This window comes from Coptis chinensis, chromosome 9 (assembly GCF_015680905.1).
Source record: "Coptis chinensis isolate HL-2020 chromosome 9, ASM1568090v1, whole genome shotgun sequence".
Classification (NCBI taxonomy): Eukaryota; Viridiplantae; Streptophyta; class Magnoliopsida; order Ranunculales; family Ranunculaceae; genus Coptis; species Coptis chinensis.
Window position 1 is genome coordinate 76,571,211 of NC_141464.1, and position 19,439 is coordinate 76,590,649.

The window sequence follows — 19,439 nt, forward strand, 5'->3', positions numbered from 1 at the left end:
TTTTTTAAGTTTGTATTGAACGGTGGTTAATGGATATGGGGCAATCTTTTACTACAACTTATATATGAAGCTAAAATTTACTATATAAGTCTTTTGTTTTAGAAGAAGAAAGTGGAGAAAAAATGTTTGTCAAAGTCCGATATTTTGTTTTGATGTTTAGTTTGTCTTGGTTTTTTTTTTTTTGTAAGAAATGTGAAAGTTATAATGATTTATCGTCTCAAAATATTTCATTTGGTTTTGGTGTGATAATGGGAGGCCAAAGATTTATTTCTGACAATGATGAAAAACAACCCCCTAAATATGGAGTTTGGGAAGAGAAGTTAGTAATTAGGGTTTTGAGTTTTCATTTATTGATTTACAGTTTTATTTTTTTTCCGTATTGGGTTGTCATTGTGTTTTTGGATTTATATAACTAAATGTTCAAATTCGTTTTTGATATTTGACCATGACTGAAATACCAAGAAATCAAGAAATGCTTATATCTTCCCAAAATTTAGAATTATTCATATATCATTGATTACCTAATATATTTACGATTCTATACAAGTATGTAGAACTTATTGAGAAGACCTAAAACATATTTTTTTTTTGAGGTAAGTTTGAATGGTGGTTAGGGATTAACATATATAAAGCTTTTACACGTGACCATTTTTAACTCAAGGTGGGTTACTCATACTAATTTACACTATTACATTTTTTGGTAAATTCTAACACTATTACTTTTTTTGTTTTGGCAAAGTTGGGTTTTGTGGGTTGTGATTGTGCCATTCTATAAAATGCCTCTGTTGTTCATATTCTTAAAGTGAATTCCATTTTGCATCAATCTCTGCATATTAATGCACAATACATTTTCCCTATGCGGCGGGGAAGGCACAATACGTTTTCCGGTCGGGGAATTTGCCATATATATGCATAACACAACATCTTGCATCTTAAGAGTTTATCGGGAAAAAAAAAAAAAAAAAAAAACCATTCAAAAAAGACTTACAGCGTAATTTGTTGCACGTCTATCCTAATTATTTGTAAAACTCGTTACCATTATCAATAAAATTTCCACCTCAAAAAAAAAAAAAAAAAAAAATCCTCTCTTGCATCCTAAGAAACATAACATGAAATTTGTAATTATGTACACTGTTTATACTTTATACTTTATAGAATTGTTGGACATGATTACAGAGTAAAAATATTAAGTTTGGGCCTGACATCCGGGCCATGATGTATGTAGCAAGGGATCTTAAACAACCTTTAAGTTCTCGACTCCCCAAAACATAGTACAAAATATCAGGATATAGATATTTATTGATACTCAATTTATTGATATGTATTGTGGATATATGATATATATTTCTCTTTGAGAATATTTTATATTGTTTCACATGCAAATATCGTGAATATATCTAAAATATTGACAAATATCATATATATTATGGATATTTATTGATATATCACGATATATATTTTATTTATTTGAAATATAATGGTAAATATTAAATAAAATTGGTACATATTAAAAATATTGTTGAAATTATCGAAATATCATCGATATTTGCAATCTCATATATCTCTCTACACATCACACAATATTTTCGCATCTATTGTTGAAATCTCGATATATATATATCACGATATTTTGTACTATGTCCCAAAATCCAAATAGGCTTTGAATAATTAAAAGTGTTGTGAGCATGTCACAACATAGTGACATACATCAATTTAAATAATTTCTGACATGAGGTGCAATTTTGATAAAAAATTTGAAGCATAAACGTCTCAACGCCCCCAGGAGATGTATATCTATTTTTGTGGGGTATATTCTGCATTTACTGCAAAGATCGACAAATTGTTGATATCTCTTGATAGATCATGAAATATCATCATTATTGTTTAAAATTTTAATGATATAATGAAGGGTTTTATATATATGCACCTCTATTTGAAAACAAAATTAAACTTGTCTCTCCCCAAATTGAAGGAAATTAGACTTGCCTCCCAAATTTAGGGAAATTAGACTTGCCCCCAAACTCACATACCGTCTCAGTCAACACATTTTGATCGTTATCTCGTGGTGAAATGTCATGTGTGTATATATTTTAGCAAATAAATATGTGATACATGACAACATATTCTTAATGCTCGGATATGATCTTTGTATGGATAGGAAGTACCAGAACACACTTTAAAGATACTCACAGCCAGTCCCTTTGCAATTCCAATTCTCTTGGGTGAAGATATGATGAGCACCGGTGGGATCTAAGGTCACCCCTGCTACTTCATGTGCGGCCTCTCCTGTGGGCGAAAACAGAGCTTCTCTTTTAAACTCTTCTCTTTCATCTGTCCTACAACGTAAAACCACTTAGCCGTCCTGAGTTCACTCTTCATATAGGAAGTAGGAGAACCCCTGCTTCTTTATTCTATATCTCTTTTTATCAGCTTGGAAAAGCATCCATGGAAGTTAGCATGGAACAACACCACGATACAGACATGATACTGGAAGGAAACAAGAAAATAGAGGAGCTTCAGCAGAATATGTTTAATCTATTCTTCAGGAAGAAAACACAAAGGGTGATTGAACTGGATTGTCTTAATGGTCCAGAACAAGTAAATGGACCGCTCACACTTATGGGAAAGATATATGGAGGGCACAAACTACAGCTAGAAGACCTAAGTGAAGAAGTGCATAGACTATGTCAAACAAAGAAAGAAATCTGCTTGGAAATGGTGGATAGAGATCATATCCGAATCACGTTTGAAGAGGAGAATGAACGAGCACATGTACTGGAAAATGGGCCATGGAATATATATGGGTACATCCTATCGATTAAGGAGTGGAGGGGAAGTCACCGGATGGAGGATTATAACTTTGATTTTGTTAAGTTTTGGGTACAAATATGGGATCTTCCGAAGGCACGCATAAATCAAGCTAATGTACGGAAGATTGGAGCAGAACTTGGGGCAGTATGTGAAGTCGATCTTTCATGCCCTCCAGAGTTTAACCAACCTGTTGCTAGAGTGAAGATAGAAATGGACATTAAAGAACGACTAACAAAGGAGCAGAACATCAAACTGGAAACAGGGGACAGTTTGGTCGTCAGATTCAAGTATGAGAAGCTTGAAATCTTCTGTTACTTCTGCGGCATCATAGGACACGACCAATATAACTGTCGCATTAGGGCACAACATAGGTATGATATATCAAAAAATGGAGGAACACCAGCAGTCATCAAACCTTTCTTCTCACATCAACTGAAAGCCCCACAATTCTTCAACGGCATAGCATTTACTGGGAAACAGAGGGTCATCATAGTAGGAGAGCCACAGAAGCTACGAGTGGAAGAAAGGCCGGCGTCTCCGACTAACGGGGGCAAAGGGTACGGGCTGAGAGCTAGACAAGACAGATGGTACACTGCCACGTCAGGAAAATCTGAAGCTAATCGAGACAAAAAAACGGCCAATAACACCCGAGAGGAAGCGGGGATGGAAATCACAACGGCTAGCATACATTTGGGCGCATTACAACGGATAGAATCCAACATAATGGTCCCCCTCGATTGAAAGGATAGCTGGGCCCAAAGGATATGGGCGGAGGAAGACGAGATAGGGATGTTAGTTTGGACAAGGAAAAGACAGAGGCCAGTTGGTGGTGTTTGAAAGGCAACAAAACAACATGGGCCACACTAACAAAAACTTAATGGGCCGGGACACAACAACAGATGTACTAAGGAGGGGAGGAGGTGGGAGAGCGGATGAGATACAAGAAAAGATCGAGACCAAGTATCAATGTGTACAACCTGGAGCACAATATAGTCAAATCACGCATGATGAAGGTAGCAGGATGCGCCGCCCTCAAAACCCACAACACCTACAAACAACTAGTTCCAAGGAAAAGCTCAGCAAAACCAAGGAGATCCAGTATGAGAAAGAGGAGATATCCAGCGTGCGAGATCATAAAACAGAGTTTATATTCCAAAGCAAAGCGACGCGTGGAAGAGGTTTCAAGACAAAGGTATCTCGAGGCACAAAGCAAAAGAAGAGACTACAAACCAGGTTAAATACAATAACAGAGCTGGAAGAAATTGAAGAGGAGTCTAATGGAGTAAGGAATACAGGACACAAAAGAAAGGGAAGTCTAGCAGTAGAAATTTATCAACCCATGGCTGTTGAGGGCGAGTATAAATGGCTGAGAAGGAGCATTCAAGAGGCTGTGAAGAGATCAAAAAGGGCAAAGATACAAGCAGATGAAATGCAAAACAGAGGAGAAGGACATAGACTTATCCCAGTAGGATCGCAAATTGTTCCAGTATCCAGTGGGTCGAGTGAATCCCAAAGTGAGCAAGGGGGGACTGAGGAGGAGGGCATGAATACCTCCTCAGAACCGTCTACAACAAATGAAGAAGACCTGGAGTCAGACTCGGATGAAGAGGTGGATACAGAAGATTCTGAAGATATGGAGGATGAGTTGAGGTATGAGGCTGGCCTAGCACACCCAGATCAAGAAGTTATCAATTATGAGGCCCAAGATATGGTTGGCCTAGAGGACGACAGTGATGGTTTTGACGTCCAACCCATACCTCTTGCCATGGATGATTCTACAGTGATCAGACAGAACCAAGATAAAGAAAGTAAAGCATCAGAACAAGGTGGGAAGACTCTAGGTATGGAGGGGAGCAGCAATACGCAAGACTACAGCGAGAAAGGATGTGAGGATAACATAAACAGTGAGGGCCTGTTACTTTCTCCCTCGAGGGCTCTGGTGGGTTGTCCCCCACGGCCTCTGTCTCCATGACGATCCAAGCCTGGAACTGCCGGGGGATAGGTACCACCACGGCGGTTCAACAACTAAAGGACCTGTTGGGGAAGTTCGAAGTTGATATTATGTGTTTGTCTGAAACTAAAGCAAGTCAAGAAGGAATAAAGAAGCTAAGTAAACAACTGAAGATGAGTGGGTCTTTTGCTGTTCCTGCGCTAGGAAGGAGTGGAGGTCTGGCAGTCTTGTGGAGGGAAGGAATCGATCTAGAAATTCTTGGAGCATCACGACACCAAGTTACAGGTAAAATTGTCAATTATTTCCATAAGGAGCCTTGGTTTTTCTCTTTTGTGTATGGAGAACCTATTGCTCATAATAGGAATAAAGTCTGGAATGAGCTAAGGGGATTAGCCCCTTTGATCCCTGGACCTTGGATTTTATTTGGGGATTTTAATGCCATTGCTAGTCTAGATGAGAAAATAGGGGGAAGAAGTAGAATTACAAAAAGTATGGAGGAGTTCAATGGCCTTATCACTGACTTGGGGCTGGTGGACTTAGGGTTCAAGGGCCCTAAATACACTTGGAGTAACAATAGGAGGACTCAAGATCACATCTTGGAAAGGCTTGATCGAGCCTTGGCTACACCGAAAGTGGCTTTTGCTTTCCCAAATGCCCAGATCAGGACCTGGGCAAATGCTACCTCTGACCATATTTCACTGTTTATAAATCGGCTAATAAAGGTGAAAAGTCTGCCTAGACCTTTCAAGTTTTTGATATGTGGCTTAAAATGAGGATTGCTTTGTTATTGAAAGCTTGGAATTCGATAAAGGCCGATCTTCCTGATAGAACCTTTATAAATAAGATGAGTAAGACCGGGAAGGATCTCAGCCTGTGGAATAAGCATGTGTTTGGGAACATCTTCACCAATATAAAGGCTACCCAAGCTAAGCTAAATTCTGTTCTGTCAAAGCCTTTCAGTATAGGAAACTATACCAAGGCTAAGAAGCTTAAAGAGGAGCTCCAGGACTGGTATATCAAAGAAGAAGACTTTTGGAAACAAAAGTCATCTAATACCTGGCTTAAAGATGGTGGGAGGAACACAAAATTTTGTCACTTATCTACCATATATAGAAGAAGAAAAAATAACATCGAAAAGATAAGGAATAATGAGGGGGAATGGCAGGAAGGAAGAACAGAGGTGGGAACTTCTCTTAATCAATATTTTAAGGAGATCTTCACCTCTGATCAACCTGAGACAAATGAGGAAATCCTTAATTTGTTTCAACCTTGTGTTACCCCCACAGAAAATGAAAGGCTCACTGCAACTCCTACTTCTGAGGAGATTTGGGCTGTGGTCAAGAAGATGGGGAGCCTTAAGTCCCCTGGACCTGATGGGTTCCAAGGCATTTTTTATCAGAAATGCTGGGCTACCATAGGGCCAACTGTGGTTGATTTTGTTCAGACTTCTTTAACCGGGGTCCTTGAACCCGTGAGGTAAAATGAGACCTTTATAGCTTTGATCCCAAAGGTTGCTAACCCGCACCATGCTTCCAAATTCAGGCCTATTAGCCTATGTAACTTTGGGTACAAGATTATCTCCAAAATTCTAGCCAATGACTGAAAGGTCCGATAAATAAAATCATATCCCCTTTCCAAGGGGCTTTTATTAAGGCGTAAGCATTGGGGATAATGTTGGCATAACTTGTGAGGTTTTTCATAACATGAAAAACATGAAATCTAAAAGAGGGGTTGGATTGCTCTTAAGCTTGACATGGCCAAGGATATGACATGGGTGGAATGGGTCTTTGTAGACAAAATCTTTGAAAAACTTGGTTTCAATGAGAAATGGAGACATATGATATACCAGTGTGTATCTACTGTCTCATTTCAAGTCATGCTCAATGGGTCCCCTCTGGAAAAGTTCACCCCTGAAAGGGGAGTTAGGCAAGGGGATCCCATATCCCCATACTTGTTCATATTGGTCTCAGAAGCATTATCTAGAATGGTTCAATTTGAACAAGAGGAAAGGGTCCATGAGATCAAAATCAAAAGACATTCTCCTGCTCTCACTCATCTGCTATATGCAGATGATTTGATCCTCTTTACTAAAGCAAATGTGGTAGAGAGTGGAAACCTGAAGAAAATTCTGGATGAGTACTGTGCTGCCTCAGGGCAAAAAATTAATTATGAAAAGTCCAGTGTTTTCTTCAGTAGGAATGTCAACTATAGACAAAAGATGAAGCTTAAGAGGTACTGGAAAATCAGAAATTTCTCTCCAAAAGAGAAATATCTGGGGGTGCCTATTATGCTATCAAGGAAAAAGTCTGAGGACTTTGATTACCTGGTAGACAAGATTCATACCAAGATAAAAGGATGGAAAGCAAAGGTGTTATCCCAAGCTGGGAGAACAACTCTTATCCAAGCTAAATGGCTCGGACCATACCCCCTATATGCAATGTCAACTTATTTGCTCCTCGCGGGCTACTTGCAATAAGATTGACAGAGCATGCAGATTTTTCTCGTGGTCCGGGAAGGAACAAACAAAAAGTGTCCATACCAAAGGGTGGGACTCTATCTCATCAACAAAAAACAAGTTGGAGGTTTGGGGTTAAGGAAGGCTAGGGATATGAATATGGCTATCCTTGCAAAGTTACCATTTTCGATGTGTATCTTCCTTATGGACAAGAACCTTGTTCAGCATATATGGGAAGAACTGGATCGGAGATGTGGACAAACCCCCTGACAAAGCCTCCTACTTTTGGAAAGGCATACACAAAGCTTTCAATGCCATTAGTGGGGGCTTAATATGGGGGATTGGGAATGGGGAAACAACTTCTCTTCTAAAAGACCCATGGCTAAAATGTAAGAACAAGCCAGTGACCCTGGAAGAATTGGGGGTGGAAAACCCTAGATTGCAGAACAAGGTTGTCTTGGAGCTGTTTTTGAGTGACAAAAGTGGGTGGGATGAAACTAAGATAAGGAATCATTTTGATTCTTACCTGAGCAACCACATCCTGGCTATCAAAGTTAGACCTGAGCAAGCCTTGGCTGACAAGATGAAGTGGAATGGGGACAAATATGGGCATCTAACTGCTAAATCAACATATAGGTTCCTCAAACCAGAGGATGGTTTGGGACAAAGTTCAAGCTGCAACTCCCACTCCCTCACCCAGGTGTGGAAATCCCCACTACCAGCTTTTATTCAGTTGTTTCTATGGAAGCTATACATGCATATGCTTCCAATGGGAGACATATCTTGGCAAAAAAGAAAGATAAAAGGGATTTATCATGCCCATATTGCTTAAGCGGAGTTGGAAACAATTAACATCCGCTCTTCACTGCGGAATGGACAAGAACCGTGTGGTATAGCTCTATACTATATCGAGGACACCCAAATCATCTTCCTCTAAGACAGAGATTGGATATGCCGATATAGGCCAAAGATCGCTAATCGGCGGGACACATGGCTTTTATTCTATATCACATATGGTCTTCCGAAATGAGCTCAAATTTGAGAACGAAAGCCCAACAGAGAAAGAATTCTGAGATAATTGCTACAAGGCCTTCAGAGAAGAACATCTCACCCCTAACCTTAGCTCGGCTTTACTTAAAAATAGTTTTGAGGAAATTTTTCCCCTTATTCCAAATGATAGTATTATAATAAGCTTTGATGCATCTTTTCACAGGGAATTGGGATGGGAGAGGAGGCAAGAGCATCGGACGATGAAGGATCGCCATCGAGCAAAGAAAAGATTTAGAACCACAGCAGCGGTGATCGCCGAAATTTTGAAGTTGCGGTTTCTTCAAGGAGGATTGGGAAGCCACATTTTGTGTGTATAGGCGATAACAAGGAAGTGATCAGATCACTACAAGGTCACTTATGTAGATGGGAATGGGAAGCCATGACAAACTATATTTCCTCTCTAGTACCTGTTAGTAGCTCTGTAGATTTTAAATGGATAAGTAGGGCTTTTAATGGGGATGCAGACTCCCTAGCTGCTTGGGCTTACCAGCAGCCAGGAAACTCTGATCTTCCGAATTGTATGGTTGATGCAAACTGTGTTCTTCTATGGATGTGAGGGTGGGTTGGTTAATACTAATATAAATATAATAGTATGATTTGCACCAAAAAAAAGATACTCACAGCCAGAATATTTATATACGGATAATTTTATTGTGAAAAAGTTCAAGTGACAAAATACCCCAGCGTTAAGCTTAAAGTGTATGATACTCACTCTTAGGATATGTAAAATACTTTTCATTATTTTTTTATCATCAACAAAATATTGGTGTTTCTAAATTAGGAAAAATCATCACACATGTCCTAACTACCTTTTTAATCTCGTGGCTTCACAATGAGATTAACTACATTTGGGACATTTCACCACGAGATAACGGTCAAAATACGTTGACTGAGACGGTGTGTGAGTTTGGGAGGCAAGTCTAATTTCCCTTAATTTGGGGGCAAGTCTAATTTTGTTTTCAAATAGGAATGCAGATCTATAAAACCCAAATTATATCATCTCCTGGTCATGAAACGGAGTTTGGCACAAATAAACAAGATGCTCTTTATCGTTCACAATATTCTTCATGGCGAAACCGTGAAACTACTCTAGAACTCATGAACCAGTACAAACATTTCACGAATGCTATGGTCTCTCACATGGCTATCATTTCGACCTATAACATTATGAAAGCAATCATTATATTTAACACAAAAATGAAGAACACTTGGATATCATAAAAGACGGGTTTGGAAAAAGATGGTTCTGAGTCTGAAAGACCTTTCAGATTTATGCAGAAAGCAAAAAGGATATAGCTAATTGCAAGTGGCTTTAAGAGCAAAGGTTAGAAAACTCCAATGAAACAATAATAAACATATAAAGAACGTACCAAAGTAGACAGCAAAAACACATTTCATCTAAGGACTGCAAAACCTGTCAAACAGCTAAACTGTCACTTAACTAATAATAACTTAGTATAGAACCTTTAGCCTTTCAACAGGGCAATCAACTCTCCCTTCTTCAGCTTTGAGTACCCTTTCATACCCCTGGATTTAGCAAGTTCTTTGAGCTCAGAAAGCTTCATATCTTCAATTTTATGCGAATCTGGGTCGTTCCTAACACTTGAAGCCAATGAATCTTCATTGGCCACATCAATCGCTTGTCCTTTTAAGGTCGATGGTCTTGGAATTGGAGATTTCTTCACAAAATATGATGGGGGCCTAGTTAGTTTGAAGTCGGATGTTGGAGAAATATCACCCGTTTTTCCTTTTGTCTTGGATGCACCACGCCTCTTTGGAGATGCCTTGTTCTCTACTGGGATGAAAATATATCACAATCACAATAATCTGAGCCATAATTTGCTTAGCATGAGGGGAAGAGCCGAAGAGACAACCAAATAAACATGAAAGAACCAGTAACATAATAAAAGGCTTCTATAATCAGCAGATAATGTTAAGCACAAGGAGAACAGATTAAACCATCTTTCAAGAAAGAAGATAGAGCTAACGGATTACCTCTTATTTGATTCCTTGACTGGCGCAGAACATCTAAAACTGATTCAGCTGATTCCATTTTCTTGTTATTTACGAAGCTCCTCTTCTTGGTACCTCCAGATCCATCTTTTGCAATTGAAGATTGTATTCTTCTGAACAATGCTATTATATCTTCTGAATTAGATGAGATGGACGATACTTCATCAGACGACTGAGAACTCTGTTGGTTTTCCTCTGGCTTATGTGATTGACCAGAAGTACTGCTTCTACGAGGACGCCCTTTCCTGTTGTTTCCTTCACATCTTACGCTCCAAAAGGTTGGATGGACAGGCCAGGAGGCAAAGGATGGAGCACCATCTGTGATCTCTGTCAAGTTCAATAAGCTGCATCAAAAGACTATCCCTCAGTGTCTATTCACCATTACAGCTCACATCCATTACTAACAAATCCAGTACTATGTATATGAAAATTTACTCAGCGAGTAAGCAGAAAGTAGAAAACCAGAGTAAACAGAAAATCATTCATATCTGCAGCCTAATGCCCTATTGTCTATAGAAAGTGCACAATATCGATATTGTGAAGTGTTACTTCATAAATATTTTCCAATTAAGCATGCTGTATTGAGGATGATAACAAGAGTTTGAGATGAGGATGGAGAAAAAACTCGATAGTGAAGCACACTACAGGTTATGCCCACCCCCCTAAAAGCAGTATTTTGTTTATCGTTTCTGTTCACTTGAGAAGCCAGGCGTAAAGCTACATTAGACTACTCTTTCCTTTCAACCTTTCTGTCTTGTAAGCATTCTAATGGAAATAGGGAGTGAACCTAAAAAATGAAAAATAAGCACAAAGACACAAATTACAGCAGTGCATTATATTTCATCTTGGGAATAATCACAAAGTTTACCCCTCCATCTGAGATATGAGAAGTACTTCCACTGACCTCAGCAGGGGCTGTCACGAACATGGTCTACATCCAAATTCTCCAAAACCGACTAATACTCATAAACTAGGCCCCAAATGAGTGAACCATTCATTTTCAATTCCCAAGTAAAAAAAATGCATTTAGTGAGACCGATTGGTTCCTTATCACACTTCAAAGCTTTTCCAGGTGATGCATTTGCCTCAGAGTGAACACTATAGATTCAGGTATGAGGGATTCACCACTTACATGCAAAGTAAGCTAGTAGTCCTAAAGTGTATTTTCATTTACTAAACATGATACAACCTTAATTTAAATCACACAAGTATAACTAGTGGGGCAAACTGCATTCCTTCTCACTCATTATTTCAAAGTGTTACCAGAGGCTACACCTATAAAGGTTCAAGAAGATGATGCAAAGTCTTATCAGTAAATGAATTAAACACAGTGAGGCTAGTATACATATACACAACATCTTAAATATATATACATATACAGATAATGCAAAGTCTTGAGTATACTATAACTCGGGGGAAAAAAGAACAAGGGGTATCTGAGAACAAGAAGTAATTGAGGTTTAACTAAATTACCTTTTCTAGGATTTAATAATAGAAGGTTGGATTTGGAGAAGGTTGAGAACTTTGGAAAGTAAATTCCATGGATTGGGGAAACTAGTCCAGCAGCTGCATTCATTTTTTCTGCTTCTTCAGGAAAGCTCTGTTTTTGTTTTCATAGTCTCATAGATATGGATTTTATCATGTGGTGTATTTTCAGTAATTTTTGAGTCAAAATAAGACTATTTTTTTTTTGGTAAAGAGTCAAAATAAGACTTGACCCAACTCTCTACTTGTATTTCGCTTTACAAGAAATTAGGCTCAAGACCCAATTTCGTTTTAAAACTACTCTAGAGACGTTTTTTTTTTTTTTACAAGGAGTGACTCTAAAGGACAAATCGGCCTAAAGAGGAACTCTAGAGAACACGTTATTTTTGTAATCATTCACAAGGATTGGGTCGATGCAAGTTCAAATTTACCCTTGACGCGAAATAAGAACGGCTTGGGTAAATAAAAGGTCAAGTATACCCCTGGAAAAAAAAATGGCCCGACCCAAATGAAACAATCCAATTATGAACATTGATTGTTCATACCCCCAATTATGAATATTGGCTATGAACAATGAGTGTTCATACCTATTTGAGCTATGAACAAACATTGTTTATACCTATCCATGTATGAACATTGATCCAATTATGAACATTGATTGTTCATACCCACAATATGTATGAACATTCATACCTACCATCATTGAACACGAATATTATTTAAACATTGATTGTGGCTATGAAAACATGAACCCAAAAATGATATGAACAATAACAATGCATTCATACCCCAAATTATGAACATTAGCTATGAACAATAGGTATGAACAAAACAGATATAAACAATAAATGTTCACACCCAAAACAGATATGAACATTGATTGTTTATACCCAAAACCGATATATGAAAAATACGTGTTCATACCAACAAAAAACACATGAATCCAAAGCAGATATGAACAATAAATGTTTATACCCAAAACAGATATGAACAATACGTGTTCATACTTAAAGTAGGTATAAACAATATGTGTTCAACAGTAAAAATGAACAATCATTGTTTGATTAACATTAAAATTTTAGAGGATCTTGGTGGAATCGAACCACCATCACCTTTGGATATCTCCAAAGTGCTCCCCCATTTGAGCTAAAGATCCACTAGGGTTTAATTAAAAAAAAAAAAAAAAAAAAATAAAATAAAATGGTGTGATACTTCATCTTCAATGTCTTTGATTTTTTGGATAATGGTTGCCATCTTTGTTCAACTTCTTTAAAATAATTGAAGCTTCGCACAACTTCGTCTATTTCTCGACTTTGGTTTTAGGTTTTTTCTCTCGTGATTTCGTTTAATTAAAACAAAGAAAGGGTTTTGGGTTTTCTCTCTCGTAATTTCGTTTAATTAAAACAGGGAAGGGATTCGATTTGTAGTTTGATGAGGTGCGTCATGAATAAAAAAGTCAGGTCAGTTGGAGAAGAAGGAAGGGGTTTTGGGTTTTCTCACCGTAATTTTGTTTATTAACATAAAAAGGTAAAAGTACTTAGAGTTACTACTGGGTTGATTCTCAAAATATTACACTACCATGCGATGTTTGGAGTTGTAATATTGTTGTCAAAGTACCCATTCTTCAAGCAATTCTTACTAGATATACATAATTATCACAATCAAATTTGGGGCAACTTTTGGATAATGGTTTTGATGTGGTGTATGTTGTTGCAAACAATTCGGAATGTATCCAGTGTGAGAATTCACGTGGGCAATGTGGACAAAATTCAGCACTCTATTTTGTTTTGCTTTTTTTTTTTTTTATTTTTGAAACTTTGTTGAGCTATGAACAGTGAATAATGAGTGTTCATAGTCAGTCCATACTGTACTATGAATAATCAATGTTCATAGTCATGAGCTATGAATATTCTTTGTTCATACCACAATTAGACTATGAACAATAATTGTTCATAGTCATGAGCTATATGAACATTTTTTGTTCATATCATAATTGGGCGGACTATGAACAGTGATTGTTAATAGTTCGATAACTACGAACACTCATTTTTCATGGCTATGAGCTATGAACAATGAGTGTTCATAATCCATACTGTACGTACTATGAACAATGAGCTATGAACATTCATTATTCATAGCTCCAATAGAGATGAACACTCTTTGTTCATACTCTAGTAGGTATGAACAATGAGTTCGCATGTTTTGTATATGAACAATGATTGTTCATACTATATACACTGGTCAGGGGTATACTTGACCTTTTATCTATCCGACTCATTTTTTATTTCGCGTTAAGGGTATATTTGACATTTCATCTACCCGGTCTTTGAGAGCGATTCTGAAAAAAAACTTGGGTTTGGGAGTGATTATTTCACTCGATTTGTCCTTGAGGCTGGGTGCAATGGCTCCCCATTTGCTCAAAAGTGGAGGGAGTAGCGGTGGGTTTTGCCCCTTATCTCCATAATACTCTCCATATATAGAGAGTAATATTGAGGAATAGATAGCGCATTCCACGCGAGTTGAAATGACGTGGTTTGTAAAAACTCAAACAGCGGCACTTGAAGTGGCATTAAATGTATTTTTCAATTTCACGCCATTTGAAGTGGCGTAGAATGGTCCGAACCATTGGATACCAAAATTGACTCCCCATCCTCAAAACACTGTTTTTTGGTGGAATGGAGATAGAGGGTGATGCACCATTAGACTCAGCCTGAGAGTCATTCTCTGTTCGCTTTATTTACTAGTACTAGTATGGTGCATGTGCATGTGCGTAACACACACCTAATTCATTAAAAATAAATTAAGGCACACTCATGGACCACTCTCCACTCACTAAACAACAAAAGAATTTTTTTATAGTTACAATTATGCTCCAACTATCTCTAAAATACTTTAATTATTTTTGCATGGCAAATATTGAAATTTTAAAATAGAAACAAAAGGCAAAACCGTCTAGAAAAAAAAACCAAGAGTCAAACATTTTAAATTAATCCAAACATTTTAAATTAATATTTTATTATTGTAGGACTGTAAAATGACCCAGAATTACACATTTTTAATTAATATTTTACTATTGTCAGACTGTAGTTCAACCCATAATTTTTAAGATAGCAGAGATTTACGATAAATGGTGTCGAAGAATAATGGTATGGAATTTGGAGTTGATGAAAAAAATCTCGAAAAACTATCAAATTTTAGGTACTTGGTTTGATAGTACAATTGTACAAATCGTCAATCCATCACATTTTGTGTGCGTAGTTGCAATGTTGCATACACCAAGGGGAGGACCGGATGACCTCGCATAGTCTCATTCTTAGAGTCTATGCTTCAAAAGTACAAAGATGTTATAATAAACGGCATCATTTGCTTGTAAAGTATGATGTGGAACTTAAACTATTTACTATTTTTGTTACAATCCATTCTATCCAACTATGTTATCCGCTTCATTACTGCTTGCTTCCAAAACTCTCCAGTGGGAGTACCCCTGCAGTGTCCAGTGTTCAGTTTTGAACTGATGTTTCCATTGATCAAAGAGACTATAATTCTTAACTCAGTCCTTCAACACATTCTACGTTTGCCTTGATACCATCACGGTGCATTCTCAAAGCATATGATGTTGTGCACTTGTGCAGGACAATGTAGTGCGTTCAAAAGAAGAGTAGGGACTAATGATAGAGATATCATGATACAACTGGACTTGCCAGCTTTTTTTATTAGGTTTTAAGTTCAGGATTTTTCTAAAAATGTAGTCATTAACATACCTGGGCGGCTGGACCATAGACAAATAGACAGATACAACTCAGTTCCAACCTGTCCACATGCTTGGGCAATAAACCAAAACCATCAACAACATTGTCAAATTATACCTGGTTTACCAAATTATAAGGTCTACTAGGATTAATGCCATCTCCTCCCCATCCGAATGACTGATATAGACTACCACTAGGGCATATCCTAACAAGAATTGCGGACAAAAGACACAGGATGCACTAACATTGTGCAAGACACAGGTAATTCTAAATCCAATATCATTAATGATATAAATCAAACACCAACAATCACCAGCCTTGATGATGAAGAGTAACAAAAGTGGAAGACTTCTTTTTAAAGATAATACCCAAGTCCAAACACCATTATACAACCCACCAACCATCAACTTTTTTCAGAAAGCGGAACTCATATCTCTCTTTTCCCCAGCTGTACAATAAGCAAAGAACAAAAAAAGTGCACGAATTCTCTAATAATAATTTCCACACTTCCTTTCACATCCTTTGTCTTGAACACCAAAAACACTTGAACTGTATTTCACAGCCCCTATCTGAGACTCCTTAAGAAGTAAGAACACACAAAAAAAAGTGTAGGGCTTCTACAGAGTACAGAGCCCTCCTAAAACAAGCCTTGTCTCCTGGCATCCTAGTTACAAGTGAATAAGTGATGATCTTCTTTAATTATCACAGCATTACAGATTAGCATTTCCACCAATCATGAACACTACAAATATAAAATGAATGACAAATTGAAGTTCACCGAAGTATCATACATGAGAAGTATAGTTACAAATATTGGTATCAAACTCTTCATCCCTGAAAATATGATAGCAGTGTCATCTGACTTGTTTGAGCTCAAAAGTTAACTACTAAAAAAAAACTAGGGATACGCTCCCTGACACTGACAGACTATTGAGCCATAAATAAGATGAACAAATGAAACATTTCAATACGATAACGACTAGCAAAGTCGGTAAAACCTTTGAGTGATGATACCAGAGGTCTGGGGCTCGAACCTTGCTAGCATCAAAGAGTTACTGATCTCATTTAAAACAGGTGATCATTTAAAACAGGCTTGCCAAAGGGGTAGGGCCATAAGGGTTCACTCATTCACCATCATTCACACACAATACTGCATTGGAAATTTGGGGTTCACTCATTCACCATCATTCACACACAATACTGCATTGGAAATTTGGAATGCAAGTGCTTCAAACAGTATCATAAACTTGGTACACTTTCTTAAGCTGGATCCAACTTGACCCAACCCAATTCAAATCCTATTTGCATTAGTGCCTAATTATGCCAATAAACCCTATGCCTCAAAGACATGTGTTCCTAAAGCTCCAATATAAAAATCAGAAAAGTAAGAAATGATAGTGAGAATAAACTAATTTCCAGTCCTACCATAAATATTATCTCATCATCAATTGAAATGGGTTGCACATGCTTGAAGCTTCTCAAGATCAATACTTAAGGCAGTAATGATACATGGACCTCCTAATTTGACCTCCTAATGATAACCATTGATTTACATCGAGACACATGCCCATGTGTATTTCAATGCAAACCAACGTTATCCAAATAGTGAGCCGCAATAGTAGGTCTAAAAAGTAGGTCCGTGCAGCAGTGCTCATACTTAAGGAGTTCAGAAGTTATTGAGGCATTAACTTGCTTTGTAGCATTAAAAGAAACTGTGAAGTAAATGAAATGGCATATGAAAAGGACATGGACACCCATTGCACAAACCATTTAATCCAACAATAGTGACAGATGACACTACAAGTTCACCAACCCAAGAAGCATAACAATGTTAATAATCAGCAGAAGTCATTTTCCCACAACAAAAAAAAGCAGCACAAGTTATATGAAATAATGAAAAGTATAAATATGATTAAAAATTTAAAACCAATAGACAACAATAAGCATCAATAGGGAGAGCAAGAGAAAAGCACAGACTTGCATTTCAATAGGAATACTAATTCAGAACAAATAGTGACAATCCAAATGCAACAAATCTTCCCCTCTTCAGCAACTATAATACACCCTATCAACCACCATATTTCATAACCAATCAAAAACAAAATACAATAGGAGACTAGATCTCATATTTCCAACTGTAGAACGAAAAGAAAAAAGAAAAAAATGTGTAATGCTCCTAAAATGAATGCTCACCATATCTTTCCATCCTTGGATGTAGTCTTCATGATGATTGCTTTCAGAATGAAATCCACAAAACCCCTGTCTGATTATTTATTAAGTTACACTTCATTTACAGCACTTTGAGAGGAGAACTAAGAACACTATCAAGAAGACTATAGATGAAAGCCCAATTGCCACTCCAAGGACAACTTTACTTGGTCCATGCCGACCACCATTCTTGTGAGTAGAATTGTCTGAACCGTCCTCATTTCCAGTATCATCTCCACTACTAACATCACCACTATCCCCTCCAGTATCTGATGGCGGCGACACCGGTAGTCCATGCTTATCGCAAGGAGCAATCCCAAGTTTCAATTTCGACGAAATAGTTGAATGGTTGTAACACAAGTCACTATTCCCACCAACTTTAAAAACTTCCAATCTCTTAATAAAAGAACCATTGAAAGGCATTACACCTTGAAAATTATTGTTCCCAAGATTAAGATACTTCAAACTCTTCATCCTTGTTATGAACTTGGGAATAGTCCCATTGAACTGATTTGAACTCAAATCAAGGTGAACTAAGCCTGGTATATCCGCTATCGAATCAGGTAACCCACCAGACATCGAATTAGACGCAAACGAAACATTTTTAAGCGATAACAAGTCCCCAAACGTATCTGGTATCTCCCCTAATAGTGCATTTGACGAAAGATTCAAGTACTCTAGATTTCCTAGCATTGTAAGTGAACTATGTATTGGTCCTTTAATCTTGTTACCAGATAAATCAATGTGGGAAATGTTCAAATTCCAAATTTTTGGCAACCTACCAGTAAGATTAGTATGAGAAATTGTGACTGACCTTAATTTCTTCAAATTCCCAAGAATGACAAATGGTCCACTAGCAATAACAGGTACGTTTGACACAGTTAGATCCGTAAGATTGTGCAATCTTCCAAGCCAAACACCAGTTAACTTCTTGAGACTTTTAACACAAGTGAAAGTATGAAGATTATCAATAAGCTCAGCAGGTAAGTGAACTGGTGCAATGGGACAGTTTATAAATTGAAGATCTTTCAATGTACTTAAAGATTTCAAAGCAGTACTCGACATTTCTACATCGTTAGAACAGTTTATAAGGCGAAGTGAGACAAGATGTCGAAAGGGTGTACTTGAATCACAGATAGTAGCATTGTGGTAAGAGGGTTGAGTGCAAGGGTCTTTGGAAGTAGGAATGTTGAGTGACTGGAGTGCTAAGAGTTGTTTTGGGTCAAGTGTTGATGAGCCAGATGGAGTTTTTGGTGAAGGTTTTTGAGGTGAAGATGTAGGTGAAGGTGACTTAGTTGGGGAAATAATGTGTAGTGGTGAAGGTGGTGATTTAGTTGGGGAAATGATGTGTAGTGGTGAAGGTGGTGATTTAGTTGGGGAAATAATGTGTAGTGGTGAAGGTGATTTTGTAGGGGAAATGATGTGTGGTGGTGAAGGTGGTGTGAGAGAAGATGAAGAGATGATATGTGTTAAGAAGAGTGAAACTAGGATAAGGAAGAATGGAGGTTTGGATTCCATTGTAGACTTGTAGTGCAGCAGAAGTAGTTTGAGTAGAGAGTGAAGAGTGAAGAGTGAGGAGTGACAAAGGTTTCTGGGATAGTGTCCCAAAGTGAATGAGTGATGAGTAAAGGCATTTTTTTTAGTACAAAATAAGTTAAAGGATGACAGTTGAGAACCTGTTTAAATGCCCATACTTTTGCATATATTTACATGAGAA

General features: G+C 37.6%; 5 protein-coding genes across 6 annotated transcripts; 3 read left to right on the plus strand and 2 right to left on the minus strand.

Moving 5' to 3' along the window:
• The first annotated feature begins 4,935 nt into the window (after window positions 1-4,935).
• Window positions 4,936-5,535, plus strand: LOC147478190 (uncharacterized). The gene has a single exon (XM_086586183.1). The coding sequence runs from the start codon at window positions 4,936-4,938 to the stop codon at window positions 5,533-5,535; it is 600 nt and encodes a 199-aa protein (XP_086442309.1).
• Window positions 5,532-6,242, plus strand: LOC147478191 (uncharacterized). Its single transcript, XM_086586184.1, has one exon. The coding sequence runs from the start codon at window positions 5,532-5,534 to the stop codon at window positions 6,240-6,242; it is 711 nt and encodes a 236-aa protein (XP_086442310.1).
• Window positions 6,243-6,515: 273 nt separating this feature from the next.
• Window positions 6,516-8,502, plus strand: LOC147478192 (uncharacterized). Its single transcript, XM_086586185.1, has 3 exons — window positions 6,516-6,994; window positions 7,443-7,917; window positions 8,431-8,502. The coding sequence occupies exons 1-3, from the start codon at window positions 6,516-6,518 to the stop codon at window positions 8,500-8,502; spliced, it is 1,026 nt and encodes a 341-aa protein (XP_086442311.1).
• A 1,081-nt stretch (window positions 8,503-9,583) lies between these two features.
• On the minus strand, window positions 9,584-11,919 carry LOC147478193 (Rho termination factor). 2 transcript variants are annotated; one of them, XM_086584855.1, is made up of 3 exons: window positions 11,754-11,919; window positions 10,263-10,607; window positions 9,584-10,059 (listed from the first exon to the last, which is right to left on the minus strand). In XM_086584855.1, the coding sequence occupies exons 1-3, from the start codon at window positions 11,854-11,856 to the stop codon at window positions 9,734-9,736; spliced, it is 774 nt and encodes a 257-aa protein (XP_086440981.1). In that variant the 5' UTR covers window positions 11,857-11,919; the 3' UTR covers window positions 9,584-9,733. The 2 variants fall into 2 exon arrangements, with proteins under 2 accessions (XP_086440981.1, XP_086440979.1); XM_086584853.1 differs by having other exon boundaries at window positions 9,584-10,062; window positions 11,754-11,913.
• A 5,549-nt stretch (window positions 11,920-17,468) lies between these two features.
• On the minus strand, window positions 17,469-19,321 carry RLP51 (receptor like protein 51). The gene has a single exon (XM_086584553.1). It carries the CDS (start codon window positions 19,238-19,240, stop codon window positions 17,801-17,803), a length of 1,440 nt encoding a protein of 479 aa, XP_086440679.1. The 5' UTR covers window positions 19,241-19,321; the 3' UTR covers window positions 17,469-17,800.
• Window positions 19,322-19,439: the final 118 nt, after the last annotated feature.